The sequence below is a fragment of the Protomyces lactucae-debilis genome (genome assembly GCF_002105105.1).
Source record: "Protomyces lactucae-debilis strain 12-1054 chromosome Unknown BCR37scaffold_7, whole genome shotgun sequence".
Lineage (NCBI taxonomy): Eukaryota > Fungi > Ascomycota > Taphrinomycetes > Taphrinales > Protomycetaceae > Protomyces > Protomyces lactucae-debilis.
The window spans coordinates 274,623-290,661 of NW_024467999.1; the positions used below are offsets into that span (position 1 = coordinate 274,623).

A 16,039-nucleotide genomic window follows, 5' to 3' on the forward strand; every position below is an offset into this window, starting at 1 on the left:
CTGCCATCCAAGGCACCTGCCAGCCAGTGTCGGCACCATTCTCACCACTGACGGCACTACCCACCAGCCGACTGACGACCAGCCGGCCAACAAAACTGCTTACCAATCCATTGTTGGGGAGCTTCAGTGGATAGCCATCTCGATCAGACCCGATGTTGCCTATATTGTCGGTGTTCTAGGTCGTTTCTCTGCCAAGCCGACTACTTCTCACATGAAGTTGGCTCGTAGCGTCCTCGCGTACCTGTTCACGACTCGCAATTTGCGACTGCGATACGACGGAAACGACGAGTTTGCTGGGTACTCTGACTCTGACTACTCAGGGTGCCTGGATACAAGGAAGAGCACATCTGGCTATGTGTTCATGCTTGGGGGAGCTGCAATCACCTGGCAGTCAAAGCGCCAAAACATTGTTGCCACATCGACCATGGAAGCCGAATATATTGGCCTCTCCAACGCGTCAAAAGAGGCTCTCTGGCTGCGCGAGCTCATGCTCGGCATCAAGATCAGCAATGTGCTCAACTCCGACGGTTCCATCAATTTATTTGGGGACAATCAGGCTGCGCTGAAGTTGGCACACAATCCTGTGTTTCACGCCAAGAGTAAGCACATCGAAGTGAAGTACCATCACACTCGATCCCTGATTGAGCAAGGCAAGATCAAGCTACACTACGTCGGCACAAAACTGCAAAAAGCCGATCTCCTTACCAAGCTCCTTCCACGTCCTGCATTGGAGACGCAACGACTGCTTCTCGGCCTCGTCTAAGCACTTCGCTTTATCGAGATAGAGGGAGTGTTAGGAATTCAAGTGCATCCCCTGATCACTTGCTTCCGCTGTTATCTCTCTGCCACGTCAGCGCTCATGCACGTGACCTTCAGTTTAGTCTTAGCTGGCAAGAGTGCTATACTCTTGTCCCCTATTCGAATCAAGTCTTATCTGCAGCTGCCCTGCGTGCCTGTGTCTATCACCTACGACTACAGCCTCGCATATCCGCCAATCTCGATTAATATCAGTGTCTTTTGTGTTGAAGAGTTTCAAATCTGTCACGCAAGGTAGCAGCTATTCATGCATGCCACATTATGTCGATCAGGCCAAGAAGCAGCCGCAAAGGAGCATTTCTCGCGTCTGTTGAAGACTTTTCAAACTTGTCACTCAAGGTAGCAGCTGTTCATGCATGCTACATCACGCTGATCTGAGGCAAACAATCAATTTGCCCCTGTCAAAGCCTGGAGTTTGCGAGTTGCGAGTTGTTGACGACAAATGATGACAATTGTCACGATGCCACGGGAACGAGCGTTTGCTTACAGTGCATGCTCTCCATACCATCTCGCTCGCAGGCTGTCGAAGCTCAGCTCAAGAAAAAGCCGTCCATGCTGAGGATGCTCTCGTAGCCCCTGTCGATGGTGCCCCTGACTTATTTTGTCCAGACTGCATTGCTCTTGCATCAATGTCGTAAACGCCCTTGTGCTTCATTTTCAAGCTGAAATGCCAGGCTGGCAAGTGCATAAAGGACGGCGAGGCCCATTTTTCCTCCAGCAGTTCATCCAAAGCTTGCACACTCAAGCAGAGACACTGCACCATGAAGCTCCCAGGCTTCTTATTGCTCGCTCAGCTCATCCACCTGTCATCTGCACAGTTATTCAAGCGCCAAAATTACGCTGCCGGATCAGCAGCCAAGGAAGTCACCATGTTCAACAAGAGAACGGACGCGGTCTGTGTTGACACTCAGGTTGTTTTGACGACTTGGGGTCAGCCCAGGCTTTCGCTGACCTTGATCGGAATGGACCTTCGTGACGAACAGGCCTTTGAAAACTGGTCAAAGTTTGGTCTAAACATCTGGCTGGGACCTATTACGAATGAGCAGCTCCTCGTCGCAATGGAGACGTATCCTTGGATGCCGGTCCAGCTGTGGTTTGTGTTTGAAGGCTTGATGCTTCGCGCCGATTTGGGCACGACTAGAGAGCAACAGCTCCAGGGCGATGGTGTTGCAAAGTTGTGGAGGGAATGCAAGCTTCTGAAGGAGGGAAAATTGGAATGCGTATGCGACACGGCTAACACTGGGTACAGTGCCCTGGGAAGTAGTTGAGAAATTAGAGTTCAGATGATTGCTGAGCAGTTCAATGCATGCTGTGTCCCGACCTAGATTTTGCACCAAAGTGAAGCTCAGTATGCCCATCTCGAGCTGAAATGTCTGTGCACGTGCATGATTCGGGCGATGACTCAGCTGAGCTGCTCAGTGGCAGTGACAGACTGACACAGTCTGACAGTGAGTGATTCAGGGCGAGAATGCAGAGTCCCAATTTTCAGTTTCACGGTTGAAATTCACCTGGGCAGGGCAACTGGGCTGCTGCTTGGGCGGAGATTCAGTGAAGAAGATTGAGAATATTCAAGAAGAGACTTTCCTCCAGCGACCACGCTCGTCTCTCAAGCAGCTTCTCGCCCTTCCTCCTACACGGCCCAGGACTCGTACTCTTCACTGAGCATACGTTTCCGTAGAGATACGCCATAGCAGAGAAAGGACCACAACGGCCACTTCCCGTTGACTGAGCATGGTCCAACCCGACTACTGGCGCCTACCAGCGCCTGCTCCTGCTTCCAGAGGGCTTGATCCTGGCCCGATCGCCGGCGCAGTCACTCGCCTTGCTCCTCCCGCAGAGGAAGACATCGGCGGCGTCTCAGCAGTCTTGGATTACGACATGCAAGAAATGTCCATCTTCCTTGCCTCCCAAGTTCAGGCCATCCTCAGCGTCGGCTCCATGCAGCGCGACTTTGGCAGTCCACCTGCACTCATCAAGTTCGCTCTTCAGCTGCTGCATGCCACACGGCTGCCTCTCTCCACCATCCTCGCCGGCCTTGTGTACCTGGAAAACAGGCCCGGTTACCTGCAGATGCTCACCAACTCGAGCTACTACGCCATGACCACTATGCTCGTCATCAGCAACAAGTTCATGGACGATCACACATTCACAAACAGATCCTGGTCAGAGGTGACGGGCTTTGACCTTTCCCTCATCAACCAGCTCGAGCGCGACTGGCTTGTGGGAACACGGTTCTCCCTCACCATTGAATCCAACGGCGGCTACGGTCGCTATCAGCGTGCTGTATCCCTCTGGCAGGCCTTTATTCGCCGCCACGTCTACACTGCCTGCGCATGCCAAGAGTGTATCGCTGCTTGGTTCCCGATTGCTGTGCCATGCCAACCGCAACCTCTACCTCAGCTGCCGCCAGTCATGCCAGCCATGGCCTTTGCACTACGTGCCTAGACCTGTTCTCCCTCTCAAAAAAGCGTTTTAGAACATCTTATATACTCCCTAGCTAATCTCATCGATGTGAATCCTCATGACAATTTGGCGACAACGACAACGACAGAACACCACCCAACCGCGCCAAAAGCGACAGTCGGGCATGCCAATCCATCAACTCAGCTCCAGGCAAGCAGCAGGCTCAAGTAGTAGTGTTGGCCATGCAAGCAGACAAGCTCCTCCACCACATCTCGCTCGTCAAGGCTGGTCTGCTCACACGAGTCGTAGTCCACCACGCGCTCTACAAACGGATGATTTCCCTGCACTCGGCGGCAGCAGTAGTCAAGCCCCTTCCTCCAACGGTACAGGGCAAAACGGCAGCAATGACTTTATGGGCTTTCGCTATGATGCTCAGTCAGCGCCGCAACAACATGTGCAACGACAAGATGAGTTTCCCGCACTTGGCGAATCCAAAGACTTGCAAGCGCATCGTAATTCACTCTTGGGAGCCATGACGGGCGGTCGATCCACACCAGGTCTACCTGCAGCGACAGCGGGGAGAGGGCGAATGCAAGCGCCGCCAAACCTATCACTCATGTCTGGACCACCTGCATTGGAAGCGCCGCAAAAAGCAGCAGATCGCGATGGTGTTCCCATGCCAAGTCATGCACCGGGCCTGAGTTCTTTAGGTCCACCACCACAAGCGAGTCAAGAGGAACCTCTCATGGATGAAGCGGATCGGTATACGATTCGAGGCTTGTTGCCCATCATCCGCAACCCACAAAGTGACCATGCCATGCTCAGTCTTGGTCTGGATTTGACGCACTTGGGTTTGAAACTTGGTGCAGAGGATGATCGTTTGCTCTCTTCACTATGGCTATCACCGTTTGCTGAACCGAGCGCGACTGGTGGGATTGGTGGACAAGTACCGCTCTCCAATATTGATGCACTTGCGAATCGTTTCACACCACCAGCGTGTTATGTGATGGGTGGCATCTCTGCCGTCTTACCGGAAGCAAGCAATAAGATTGGGAGTTTTGCGGAAGAGACACTCTTTTACATCTTTTACACACAGCCACGGAGTAAGATGCAAGAAATCTCTGCACAAGAATTGACAGGGCGAAATTGGCGTTTCCACAAAGTACTCGGAGTCTGGCTCACAAAGGAACCCGGTGTTGAACCGAGTGTGCGGACGGCCACCATGGAGCGGGGTCAGTACATCTTTTGGGATGCTGCTAGATGGGAACGCGTCAAGAAGGTCTTTGAGCTCTTTTATGAAGATTTGGAAGACCGTTTTGCTAGTGCCGGCGCAAGCGGTGGCAGTGGTGTTCCTGTTCAAGGTCAACCGCAAGCACATGATCTATAGCACTATCAGCCATAATCAATCCTCGACAGCTACGCAAGATACCATAACTTGGTTGCAGAGCTCCCCTCAACCCCAATCCCTGTTGTTGTACTCTGGAATGTAGTGGGCGGGAATGTAGGGTTCATGCACATGACTTTCCGAACAATAGGTGCCTTTCGCACCGCATAGACAATCATACTTGTGTGCCTCGCAAGTCTTGTTGCCCGCCACCCTCAATTCATCCTTGCCATCGTAATGCATCACGCCCCATCCGTCCCGAGTGAAGCCATTGTAGTAATTAGCACCTCTGGCAACACGCTCATACACTGATTTGGCGTCACATTTGTAAGGTTTGGCTTTTGACATGTTGGGTGAAGGGATGCGCGTAACATTGACGATGCGCTGGATCTGAAAGTCGGCCCAGCAAAAGCATCGCTGTAGACTGAGTGGCGACATCTCGAACAATGGACCAAGGTCGATTATTCCCAAAAGAGAGTCAACTTGTTCAATGAGTGGTAATTCATGTGCATGATTGAGTTTGATACACAAACCCGTCCCTGGCATCATGCAAGGGTCTCTGGCATTCCATAACCAATAATCAGTTGCTTGCCTGCGTACTTCAAACATGCATTGCGTCCAACAAGTATGCCTGAGCAAGCCACGCGTGAATGGATTGACGCCGCCAAGGACTGGTAGTGTCGAGTGTTTAGTGGCAGAGAAAGACAGGGAATAGCAGGTCTTTGTCTCTTTCAGTCGTTGCATCAGTGCATCGTAGTTATGTGGGTAAAGATGACCCCGTTTCGTGAGGTTTTGCGTGAGGCTAACGTTGTGTACGAGGCATAGCTGCAGTAGCAGATGAAGGATGGATGGCCAGCGCAGCATCTTGGACGCTTGCACACCTAAGCATGCAAGGCCTGGTGCTGGAAGACAAGCAAGTGTCGTTGCTTAAAAGGCGAACAGCTGGCAATTGCAAATCAGGAGAACTGCAGGGGCAAATGAGGATGAGGGCTGCAGGGGTAGGTTGAGTGAGGCAGCACGATCGAATTGTAGAATCAAGACAAGTCTCCGGGTTCAGTGCAAGCCTGTGCTGAGTATAGCAGTCATATGCGAGTTGCCATGCATGTGCAATATGGCACATCTGCCAAATCAAGAAGGACTGTCCATGTGGCCACGGAATTATGAGCGTTGCAGTTGGATTTGTGTTTCGATCAAGAACACTAGCTGGGATGGCGCCCCCGTTGGGGGCGGCGTCAAATGAAATTGCTTATTGATCTATATGAATCACGTCAATTGAATAACACTGTGGTATTCTACCGTTCTGAGAAAATGTCTATTTTCCGTCGCTTCCTTGGCGTAACAGGACCGAAAGAACGGCCTGAATCTGAGATGGAGTCGTCGATGTACCCATATTTCTTGACTTGGTCTGCTTCAAGCTTGGAGCCCGACACTAGAGTACCTTCATACGCCGTCAGCAGAAAAGTGACTTTAACGACGTCTCCGGTCTTTAGCTCAGACGGCGCCATTGCCTGGTTGTCTTCATCGTAACATAATGGAAATGCGCCACCGTTGATGTAAAAATTCTTGGGTAACTTCTTGTGAATACGAGCAGGGTCTTCGACAACCTTGCCTACGCATTTTGTACTATCCAGCGGTCGTACTTGAGTACTGCCTTTCGTTAGGCAGCAAAGGAATTGTTTGAACACCAACGTCCATTTGAGTACATGGCCATGGTCTTGATGGCCCAAGGTTTTGCCAGTGCATCAGCAGGTGTGTTTTTGAAGACTATCATGCCGGCCAGATCATTAGTTACTTGCCCCATAGGCTTCCATGCTTACCAAGTGCTTTGAGTGCCTAGTCATAGGCGTCTTCCAACTCCGGGTTATGAACGTTGACCTGAAAAGAAATGACCGCTTTCTCCAGGTCGTTGATGTCTTGCAATGAAGGGTCGAAGCTTCCGTAGGGCCCTAGCTGTGCACCTTCGCGGAAGGACGTTGGTGTTCAAGCAATTCCTTTGCTACCGGTCGAAAGGCAGTACTCAAGTAAGACCGCTGGACGGTACAAAATGCGTAGGCAAAGTTGTCGAAGACCCTGCCCGTATTCACACGAAGCTACCCAAGAACGTCTTCATCAACGGTGGCGCATTTCCGTCATGTTACGATGAAGACAACAAGACAATGGCGCCGTCTGAGCTCAAGACCGGAGACGTCGTCAAAGTCTCTTTTCTGCTGACGGGGTAGGAAGGTAATCAAGTCTCGGGCTGCAAGCTTGAAGCAGACCAAATGAAGAGATACGGGTACATCGACGACTTCATGGCTTCTAGCTTGCAATGGGACCCAAAGCCTGCAATCATACCGGTTGGCGGCACTTTTACGTACCACAGCAAAGAGTAGGAACAGCATGCAGGCCAGCGTTGTTGAGGAGCTTTTGCTGATACAGCAAGAAAACAGAGTCAGCGCTGTTATAGCAAAGTGAAGCTGTAGCCGACAATCAATTTGACTGACAGTATCTGTTCTTCGAGAGAGCTCGATCAGTCTAGATGTCTGCACTCCACGCGGCAATAGCATCATAGCAATGACCTGCAGCTCAAACAGGCTTGCAGTAGCTGAGCACTGAGCAGAAGCAGCAGGCAGAAAGCTTTGTCAAAGGGTCATTGCTGATGCAGCAAAGAAAAGCTGGAACATACAGAGTCAGCGCCGCTCTAGCAAAGTGAAGTTGCAGCTCACCTGTAGCATACATTCAGCGCTGCTCTAGCAAAGTGAAGCTGCAGCTTGCAATCATTTTGACTGACATTATTGGTTCGTTGTGAGAGAGTGTAAGGCCTTAGGATCCTTACGTCGCTGCTCCTCCACTTTCACCACTCAAGCGACTATACGTATGTAGTAGGCCTGAGAATGAGATGTGGAAGAGATTAAAGTATGGAAAAAGTAAGAAGAGAGCATATAAAGGAGTTGCCAGCACAGCAAGTCCGGGAGCACGTGCCATGCCATCTGATCGGTGAGGCCTCCGAGCCGACGTGAGCTCACCCTGCGCCTGCGGCCTTACAGAGAGATCGCATTCTCAGCAGCGCAATTTGATTTCCAGCAGACGTCCCGCAGCATGAGCAGCAGCCTGCATTTCCGATGGTTTGACAATTGCATAAGCATCTGCAGTCAAAGGGAGCGGTATCTGAGACCCGCTTTTGAGAGTAGCAAGGTTCTAGCAGTTTCCTTGATGGTCACGTGGTCATGCTGGCAGAGAAGGCTTCTGAGAGCTTGAGAAGCCAATCGATGAAGTTCGTTGCCTGTGCGCGTCGCTTAATCTTTTCGAAGGCGGCGATTGTTGCCTTCATTCCAATATCAACAAATACATTGTAACAGCATCATCTCCTCAAATCTACGACGTTTCTATGAAAAGCTCCTAAAGATTGTGCATCCCAAGCTGCAGTTTCTCAAAGTCCTTTGGGTGTGTTGAAAGTCTGAGATGCTGTTCACCTGGGCCTTCTGCTCTGCTCTTACTGAGGAAGGACCTTGCTCCTCAAAATGGCAGGTGACAACGACGGCGGCATGTGGCAGCGTTACCATGAGTATCTCTCGGTCGAGATCTCAAGAAGATATTGCACTCCAGCAGTATATGCATTGGAAACTACTGATAACTCCGTCTATACAATGGAACTGCTGACTAAGTAAGATTATTAGATCATATGTGTTCTAAGCTCGCGGCCTCTGATTGGTTCTTTGGCCGAGTGGTTAAGGCGCTGCTTTTAGGCAGCAGTTCGATTTTCGTTCACGAGTTCAATTCTCGTAGGAACCACTATCCCTTTTTCACATCAGCATGTCCTTGCTTTTTGCAAACTGAAGCTTTACATTGTATCGTAAGGCTAAAAGGTCTATGAAACAAGGTCTATGGCCAAGAGTGGGCGCGAATGCCCTTTGCACGCAAATCACGGAAAAGCTTGTACGATGAAGCCAGATTCCCTTCCTTCTCTTCTGTTGAGTGCTGGAGTCCCCAGGGACCATCCATGGGCTTAAACTTGACGTGGTGTTCAAACATCAGCTCATCGATCAACGACGACACGCCCGTCTCTGGATCATCTCGAAGCAACTCGTTGACAATTGGCATTTCGATGGGTGCAGAATCAATGTCGAGCTTAAAGACGAAAAAGTCCTCCTTGTTGACGGTTCGACGAATGAGATCCATGGTGTTGTACTTGTCCTTGTCCATAGAGAGACCGATGTTGATGAGGTTGTACTTGCCAATCAAGTCTTCTGGCACTTGCTTGTATGCAGTTGCCGGGTCCAGTGGCTCCAATTCAACAGCGGTGAACCGATCAAAAGGCTGACCACGCGCATGGTAAGTATCGTAGAACCATTGTCCCGAAGCTGCTGCATTGCGTTCGCCTGATCCCATGTTTGTCCAACCACCGAAATACGATGATCCGAGATCAAGATGCACAACTTGTGGTTGACTGAACGTCAAGAGGTTGCCATCCTTTTGTGGCTTGAGGGTCTTGTACCAGGGTGGAATACCATGCTGTCGCCACCCGTGCTCGCTGCTGCCATCCAAGGAATACGTGTATGGCGCATAGCCTTGTGGCAAGATGTGCAGCTTTGATTGACCGCCGTCCTTGAGGACGTAGCCAGGGGGTTGACCCGCTGATTGCTTGCTCAGATTGTCCTCGCCACACCACCAATCAAAGGGATCCCTCAACAAGCCAAAGAGTGGTTCAATGAGCTGAATACCCACACCCAAGGCAGGTTCAAACTCGTGCTTCTTGGTATTATAGCAAACACGTTTGTAGTAAAACTTTGAAAAGAGCGAATCATCGACGTGTGCAGGTTCTGGAGCGGCGGTATCGATGCGAGGCCATTGAATGGAGTGATCCAAATTAACGAGTCCAACAACGCGTTCAATGATTTTGTACATCTTGCGCGCATGTGCTGGTTGTGCGCTGACTTGGCAGACTTGGTCATTGACACCACCGTTTGTCAAGTCGAGCCATTCTTGTTCATAGGGAGACGATTCGTAGCGGTCAAAAACCCACTTGCAGTATGGCTGCTCCTGTGTTGGCTTCCAGGATGTTGTCACTTTTTCATGGACGCTGTATGCTGCATTCTTGACGGCTGCTTGGGATGGGCTGTGTAGGGAGATGAAGAGGATGAGAGAGGTTGCAGTTGCGCCGGCAATGACGACCTGCTGCTTGGAGAACATGATCAGACCTCTTCTAGTAGACTAGAGGGTGATGCGCTCAAGAGAGTGAAGAGCGTGAAAGGCTGTGTGGTTGCGGGGGGTGGCCTGGCGAGTGGTTTTGTGTGCTGGAGGACAGTCCCAGGGGTGTCTGAAGGAGTCAAGGGCTGCTCACCAGGAGTATACAATTATTGCCCCTCGACGGCGACTGGGTCTTGCAGTTATGAACTTATGAGCCCGCATCCAGCCAGCTTGTTTCACATGCAGATAACGGCGGGGCCGTTCCTCGCCAGACAGATAGTGACGGATAGCAGCCACTTACTCGGAGTTACTCCTCTTGACTGTTCTCTACAGTCCATACGCTTTCTATGTCTGCCTTTCCGCATGACTCTTCTAGTCATAGTAGTCACTCTAGAGTCTCGTATCGAAGCACTCTAGTTTATGGCCGCCGTCGTCGTTTGATGCTGATCCTGGCCAGGCTGCGCCCCCGAATGTGGGGAAGGACAACTTCACACGGCAAGCTCCAACTAAACTCCAGGGTCCAGACTTCCCAACTATTAACGAGTCTCACGGTACTGGTCTACTCTATTGTCGACATGGCTTGTCAGTTCCTAGAGACAGGTACAATTACAGGCACAGGAGAATCGAGGGACGCCCAACAATCAGGGCCAGCTATTGACGTTTGGACAAAGACTATAGTTAGCTCGCCCTGAAAACCTGTAACACAGGGCTGCTCAGGTCATTCTCCATACTGTATAGACTGTGCTGATTCTGCTGAAGCACTTCGTTACCGCACGCGTATCAGGGCAGGGGCCAAAGCGTCGCTTATGAGCTAGTCTCTACTTCACGATTGCAACCGATTCCTGGTTATGAGACAGAGCACTCGGAGGGTAACCAAAGGCTTCGCTTCACCTACAAAGGCAGAGTGACTTGCCAGCGTAGAGTCAGGCTCACATTGTGACATTGCTGTAGCTAGCTTGCAAGCGCAGTTGTATGGCCATCGACTCAAGCTCTAGCAATTACACAGCCGCTCTTGTATAAGCACGCAGTATTATGGAAGCTCATCCATGACTCATCATGGCATGATCATGCTCATTGCTCTTAATTCAAGTAACTTGGCTAAGTTGGCTTGCATCGTGCTGATCAAAGCAGGAAGTCGCCCAGGTCCTGTCAGTCAGCAGTCACAACTAACAAGCTGAAGCATGAATCTGCATGATTAATATCTCTCGGCAGAAAGCAGAGCCGCGTGTTGTAACTTGTACTCTGGGAGGCTGTGACTGTTTGTCAGACTAAGTGCCAGGCTAAACTTGTCAACGCATCAAGTTCCTCAAAACGGCAACGGGCATCTGCTCCTGATTGGTTGGGCAAGACGCAGGCATCAAGTTGCCTCAAGCGGAAATCTCATCTATCACTCAGCAATAGTAGATTAAGCAGTAGTAGAACAGTTGTACACTGTAGACAGTATACTGAGTATAGATAGGAAGCAAAGACGCAGGGCAAGCCGGCATATACTTCCTCCGGAGCTGATCCAAGCCGAGTATGATGCAGCATCAGGCCATGTCGCATCGTTGCCCTCCGTGCAGCAGACGAGAAACAATGCATAAAGCAGCAAAATAACAGATTCAAGTAGATCCAATAGATTCAAGTAGCACCACTGCGACACTCACGCCAACTGCACTCCTTCGCCTTCGAAGCTGCCTCGCAACATACACACCGTCGCCCTCTCTCCGACTGAGCAGCCTTGCTATCGCTATGACGGCCCTGTTTCCGAGCGGGTATGCACATCTCTTCCCCTTCATCACTAACATCAGCGTATCCACCGTGCTCGACAAAGAACAGAGTGATCAAAGCATTTCCTCTGCTGAAGCGAGCGAGCAGCGTAGCAGAGATGTCGCGGACCTCGCAAAAACATTCACAAAAGACTCTCATCTCACCGTCAATGGTGCGACACCATTTGACTATGCGCCCAACTCGCCACTCGATCCAAATGGCGATTGCTTCAATGCTAGGGCGTGGGTCAAGGCTATGTATGCCATGCAACAGGCATCCAACTCGGAAACCAGATCCCTTGGTTACAGTTTTGATAATCTCTCTGCATACGGATATGGCAGTGATACAGATTTCCAAAAGACTGTATCGACTGTTGTTTTCGAAGCAGTCAATGTCCTCAAGCGTATCGTTGGCATCAAAGGTAATCGTGTACAAATCTTGCGCAACCTCGACGGCGTCGTGCACGCGGGTGAAATGCTCGTTGTGCTCGGCCCTCCGGGTGCAGGTTGTACCACCTTTCTCAAGACCCTGACGGGCGAGACTCACGGCTTTCAAGTCGATGCCGATTCGCACATCAATTATCAGGGCATTTCCTACAAGGACATGAGTACACGGTATCGTGGCGAAGCCAGTTATACTGCAGAAGTTGATGTTCACTTTCCAAATTTGACGGTTGGCGAAACACTCTTCTTTGCGGCCAAGGCAAGAGCCCCTCGTGTCACCCCTGGCGGTCTCGCTCGAGACAAGTGGGCAATAGGGATGCGTGATGTCATGATGGCGACTTTGGGAATCAGTCATACGGTCAACACAAAAGTCGGCAATGACTTTATCCGTGGTGTCTCTGGCGGCGAGCGTAAACGTGTCACCATTGCCGAAGCAGCGCTTTCTCGTGCGACGATCCAAGCTTGGGACAATTCAACGCGTGGTTTGGATTCTGCCAATGCTATTGAGTTCTGCAAAACATTACGACTTCAAGCAGACTACTTTGGCATCACGCCGTCTGTTGCTATCTATCAGTCTCCTCAAGCGGCATTTGATGTGTTTGACAAGGTACTCGTCTTGTATGAAGGTCGACAGATCTACTTTGGTCGCACTACCGATGCGCAGGCATACTTTGAACGCCTCGGCTTTGAATGCCCAGCACGGCAAACCGTTCCTGACTTTCTCACATCCATGACTTCTGCACAAGAGCGTCGTGTCAGGCAGGGCTGCAGCAACGTACCAGAAACGAGCGACGATTTTGCAGCTGCGTGGAAAGCTTCGCCGGAATACCAGCAAGTCACCAAGGAAATTGCAGTGTTCAACAAGGAGAATCCTGAAACGGGCGACTCGCGTCGCAACTTTGAAGCATCGAGAAGATTGGAAAAGGCAAAAGGACAGCGTATTAAGTCGCCATACACACTTTCCTATGGTGAGCAAGTCAGGCTTTGTCTATGGCGCGGCTTCCGTCGTCTGTTCGCTGAGCCCGGCCTCACCATCTTTCAGATTGTCGCGAATGCCATCTTTTCGCTGATCATTGCGAGTGTCTTTTTCGACCTGCAACCATCCACCGTCGACTTTTTCAACCGCGGTTCGCTTCTGTTTTTTTCGGTTCTGATGAATGCGCTGTCGTCTTCGCTTGAAGTCCTGTTACTGTATGCGCAGCGCGATATTGTTGAGAAGCACGCACGGTACGCCTTTTATCATCCATCTGCAGAAGCGTTTGCCTCCATTCTCACCGACATGCCTTACAAGATCTGCAACAGCTTCATCATCAACATCATCCTGTACTTTATGACGAACCTTCGAAGAGAGCCGGGCGCTTTCTTCTTCTTTGTGCTCGTCTCATTTCTGCTCACGATTGCCACTTCACAGCTATTTCGAACATTGGCGTCTTTTAGCAAATCGCTCTCGCAAGCGCTCGTCCCAACGGCCATCATCAACTTGGCCATGGTCATGTTTGTTGGATTCGTCATTCCAGTGATTGACATGCTTGGTTGGTCAAGGTGGATCAGTTACATCAACCCTGTTGCATATGGCTTTGAATCGCTCATGATTAATGAGTTTCACGGACGCAACTTTGATTGCTCTGCATATGTCCCCTCATATGGCAATCTCGCGTCTGGCTCGCAAATTTGCAGTACAGTTGGGTCGATTGCCGGTCAATCTTTTGTTGAGGGTGAGCGCTTCTTGAATGAATCTTATGGCTACAAGCATGAAAACAAGTGGCGCAATGTCTACATCATTTTCGCATTTGCCATCTTCTTCTCATTCACTTACCTCATTGGCGTTGAGCTCGTGCAAGCGGCGAAGAGTAAGGGTGAAGTGCTCGTTTTTAAGCGCAATCACAAACGCAAAGGAGATCTTGAGGTGGGTCGTGTCAACAAGACGCAAAGTCATGTACCAGAAACGATTCAGCGACAAACGGCCATTTTTCATTGGCAAGATGTGTGCTACGACATTCAGATCAAAAAGGAGACGCGTCACATCCTGGATCACGTCGATGGCTGGGTCAAGCCTGGTACGAGAACAGCATTGATGGGTGTATCGGGAGCTGGCAAAACAACACTCCTCGATGTCCTCGCATCGCGTGTAACGATGGGTGTCATTGATGGCAAGATCTTGGTCGATGGGCAGCCCCGTGACGACTCGTTCCAACGCAAGACGGGTTATGCGCAACAGCAAGATATTCATCTCGACACCTCCACCGTACGAGAAGCCCTCATCTTCTCGGCACTACTGCGACAACCTGCTCACATTCCACGCAAAGACAAGATCGCCTATGTGGACGAGGTGATTGACTTGTTGGATATGACACAGTATGCAGACGCCGTTGTCGGCGTGCCTGGAGAAGGGCTCAACGTTGAGCAGCGCAAGCGGCTGACAATTGGCGTTGAGCTTGCAGCGAAGCCTGCGCTCCTCCTCTTCCTCGATGAACCCACCTCTGGTCTCGACTCGCAAACGTCTTGGGCTATTTGCGATTTGCTTGAAAAGCTGACGACTGCCGGACAAGCCATTCTGTGTACGGTCCACCAGCCGTCCGCCATGCTCTTTCAGCGCTTCGACCGACTCTTGTTTCTAGCAAAAGGTGGTCAGACAGTTTATTTTGGCGATGTTGGTGAGAATTCCAAGACGCTTGTGCAATACTTTGAGCGTAATGGAGCGCATCCTTGTCCACAGGAAGCCAACCCGGCAGAGTGGATGCTTGAAGTCATTGGTGCCGCCCCTGGCTCACACACCGACCAAGACTGGCACAAGGTATGGCGAGCATCGCCCGAATACGAGCAAGTCCAAGCAGAGCTTGAAGACCTGGAACACAACTCCCATCCAATCATCTCGAAAGATGCCTCTCAGTACAACGAGTTTGCTGCACCGCTGCGCACGCAAATCATCGAAGTGACGAGGCGTGTGTTTCAGCAATATTGGCGATCCCCGACTTACCTCTACTCCAAGCTTGCTCTGTGCTCACTTGCAGTCTTATTCGTTGGGTTTGTGTTTTACAAAGCGCCCAACACTCAACAGGGCATGCAAAGCCAGCTCTTCAGCATTTTCCTCGTCTTTACCGTCTTTCCGCAACTCGTCAATCAAATTATGCCTCACTTTGTTACACAACGCACCATGTACGAGGCGCGTGAACGGCCGAGCAAAGCCTACTCGTGGAAAGCATTCATGCTTGCCAACATTGGAGTCGAGCTGCCCTGGAATACATTGATGGCAGTAGTTGTTTTCTTTTGTCTCTACTACCCGGTCGGCTTCTACACCAATGCGACATACACAAACACCGTGCACATTCGCGGTTTCGAATTTTTCCTCTTCACCTGGCAATTTATGATGTTTGTGTCTACCTTTGCCTCACTCATCATTGCTTTTGCGTATGTTGTTTTTTATCTGCTCATCTGCTAACGATAGTCCCGATGCGTCTGTCGGTGGTAACCTCGCACAATTGCTCTTTGCTTTGTGTCTCATCTTTTGTGGTGTTTTGGCATCTCCCGATGTTTTGCCACGATTCTGGATCTTCATGTATGCTAGCCAGGCCACATGAACGCGCTAACATCAGGTACTACTGTAGCCCATTCACCTATTTGGTCAGTGGCATGATCTCAGCTGGTCTCGCCGACGCGCCTGTGCGTTGTGCCTCTCGCGAAGTCTTGCGTTTCAACGCACCCTCTGGGCAGACATGCGGCGAATACATGGCTCCATGGATCGCTAGCACAGGTGGTTACCTCTTTGATTCAGCCACATCGACTTGCGAGTACTGCCAGCTGGGTCAAACAAACCAATTTCTGGCTGCCGTGTCGATTGAACCAAGTTCTGGACGGCGTTGGCGCAACTTTGGCATCCTCTTCATCTTTCTCATCTTCAACATCTTTGCTGCGACCCTCTTCTACTGGCTTGCGCGTGTACCCAAGAAGACTAAGAAGGTTCGGCGAGAGGAGAAGGCTCGTAAATTAGAGTTGCAGGCGCAGGCAGGCAAGACTCAATAATTGTTTGTACAGACGTGGCATATAGACTGAAAACTGATTATTTACGGATGCTGTGACT

General features: G+C 50.6%; 7 protein-coding genes and 1 non-coding gene across 8 annotated transcripts; 6 read left to right on the forward strand and 2 right to left on the reverse strand.

Annotated features, from left to right (window-relative positions):
• Window positions 1–1,577: 1,577 nt before the first annotated feature.
• On the forward strand, window positions 1,578–2,084 carry BCR37DRAFT_386764 (uncharacterized protein; the record flags this gene model as incomplete). Its single annotated transcript, XM_040870473.1, has 1 exon — window positions 1,578–2,084. The coding sequence occupies one exon, from the start codon at window positions 1,578–1,580 to the stop codon at window positions 2,082–2,084; it is 507 nt and encodes a 168-aa protein (XP_040726041.1).
• A 463-nt stretch (window positions 2,085–2,547) lies between these two features.
• Window positions 2,548–3,261, forward strand: BCR37DRAFT_392207 (uncharacterized protein; the record flags this gene model as incomplete). The annotated part of the gene is made up of 1 exon (XM_040871118.1): window positions 2,548–3,261. One exon carries the CDS (start codon window positions 2,548–2,550, stop codon window positions 3,259–3,261), a length of 714 nt encoding a protein of 237 aa, XP_040726042.1.
• Window positions 3,262–3,988: 727 nt separating this feature from the next.
• On the forward strand, window positions 3,989–4,546 carry BCR37DRAFT_333676 (uncharacterized protein; the record flags this gene model as incomplete). Its single annotated transcript, XM_040867112.1, has 1 exon — window positions 3,989–4,546. A coding segment is annotated over one exon (558 nt), but the record flags the coding sequence as incomplete, so codon positions are not given.
• Window positions 4,547–4,672: 126 nt separating this feature from the next.
• BCR37DRAFT_392209 (uncharacterized protein) lies at window positions 4,673–6,374 on the reverse strand (the record flags this gene model as incomplete). The annotated part of the gene is made up of 3 exons (XM_040871119.1): window positions 4,673–5,405; window positions 5,990–6,250; window positions 6,307–6,374. The coding sequence occupies 3 exons, from the start codon at window positions 6,372–6,374 to the stop codon at window positions 4,673–4,675; spliced, it is 1,062 nt and encodes a 353-aa protein (XP_040726044.1).
• A 1,918-nt stretch (window positions 6,375–8,292) lies between these two features.
• BCR37DRAFT_t16 lies at window positions 8,293–8,374 on the forward strand. The gene has a single exon. It is a non-coding gene; the product is annotated as a tRNA-Leu (tRNA).
• Window positions 8,375–8,396: 22 nt separating this feature from the next.
• On the reverse strand, window positions 8,397–10,176 carry BCR37DRAFT_378725 (uncharacterized protein). The gene has a single exon (XM_040869109.1). It carries the CDS (start codon window positions 9,770–9,772, stop codon window positions 8,465–8,467), a length of 1,308 nt encoding a protein of 435 aa, XP_040726045.1. The 5' UTR covers window positions 9,773–10,176; the 3' UTR covers window positions 8,397–8,464.
• Window positions 10,177–10,226: 50 nt separating this feature from the next.
• Window positions 10,227–11,215, forward strand: BCR37DRAFT_378726 (uncharacterized protein). The gene is given in 3 exon segments (XM_040869110.1): window positions 10,227–10,859; window positions 10,870–10,877; window positions 10,898–11,215. The coding sequence occupies 1 exon segment, from the start codon at window positions 10,240–10,242 to the stop codon at window positions 10,459–10,461; it is 222 nt and encodes a 73-aa protein (XP_040726046.1). The 5' UTR covers window positions 10,227–10,239; the 3' UTR covers window positions 10,462–10,859; window positions 10,870–10,877; window positions 10,898–11,215.
• Window positions 11,216–11,373: 158 nt separating this feature from the next.
• On the forward strand, window positions 11,374–16,037 carry BCR37DRAFT_378727 (ABC drug exporter AbcA). Its single transcript, XM_040869111.1, has 4 exons — window positions 11,374–11,523; window positions 11,560–15,369; window positions 15,407–15,517; window positions 15,555–16,037. Exons 1-4 carry the CDS (start codon window positions 11,501–11,503, stop codon window positions 15,979–15,981), a joined length of 4,371 nt encoding a protein of 1,456 aa, XP_040726047.1. The 5' UTR covers window positions 11,374–11,500; the 3' UTR covers window positions 15,982–16,037.
• The last annotated feature ends 2 nt before the right edge of the window (window positions 16,038–16,039 follow it).

Bases quoted from the DNA above. Each gene is read 5' to 3' on its own strand.
- BCR37DRAFT_378725 (XM_040869109.1), bottom strand. From the start codon at position 9,772: ATGTTCTCCAAGCAGCAGGTCGTCATTGCCGGCGCAACTGCAACCTCT.
- BCR37DRAFT_378726 (XM_040869110.1), top strand. From the start codon at position 10,240: ATGTGGGGAAGGACAACTTCACACGGCAAGCTCCAACTAAACTCCAGG.
- BCR37DRAFT_378727 (XM_040869111.1), top strand. From the start codon at position 11,501: ATGACGGCCCTGTTTCCGAGCGG. The intron at 11,524-11,559 runs GTATGCACATCT...CACTAACATCAG, and splicing joins ACGGCCCTGTTTCCGAGCGG to CGTATCCACCGTGCTCGACA. The intron at 15,518-15,554 runs GTATGCTAGCCA...CGCTAACATCAG, and splicing joins CCACGATTCTGGATCTTCAT to GTACTACTGTAGCCCATTCA.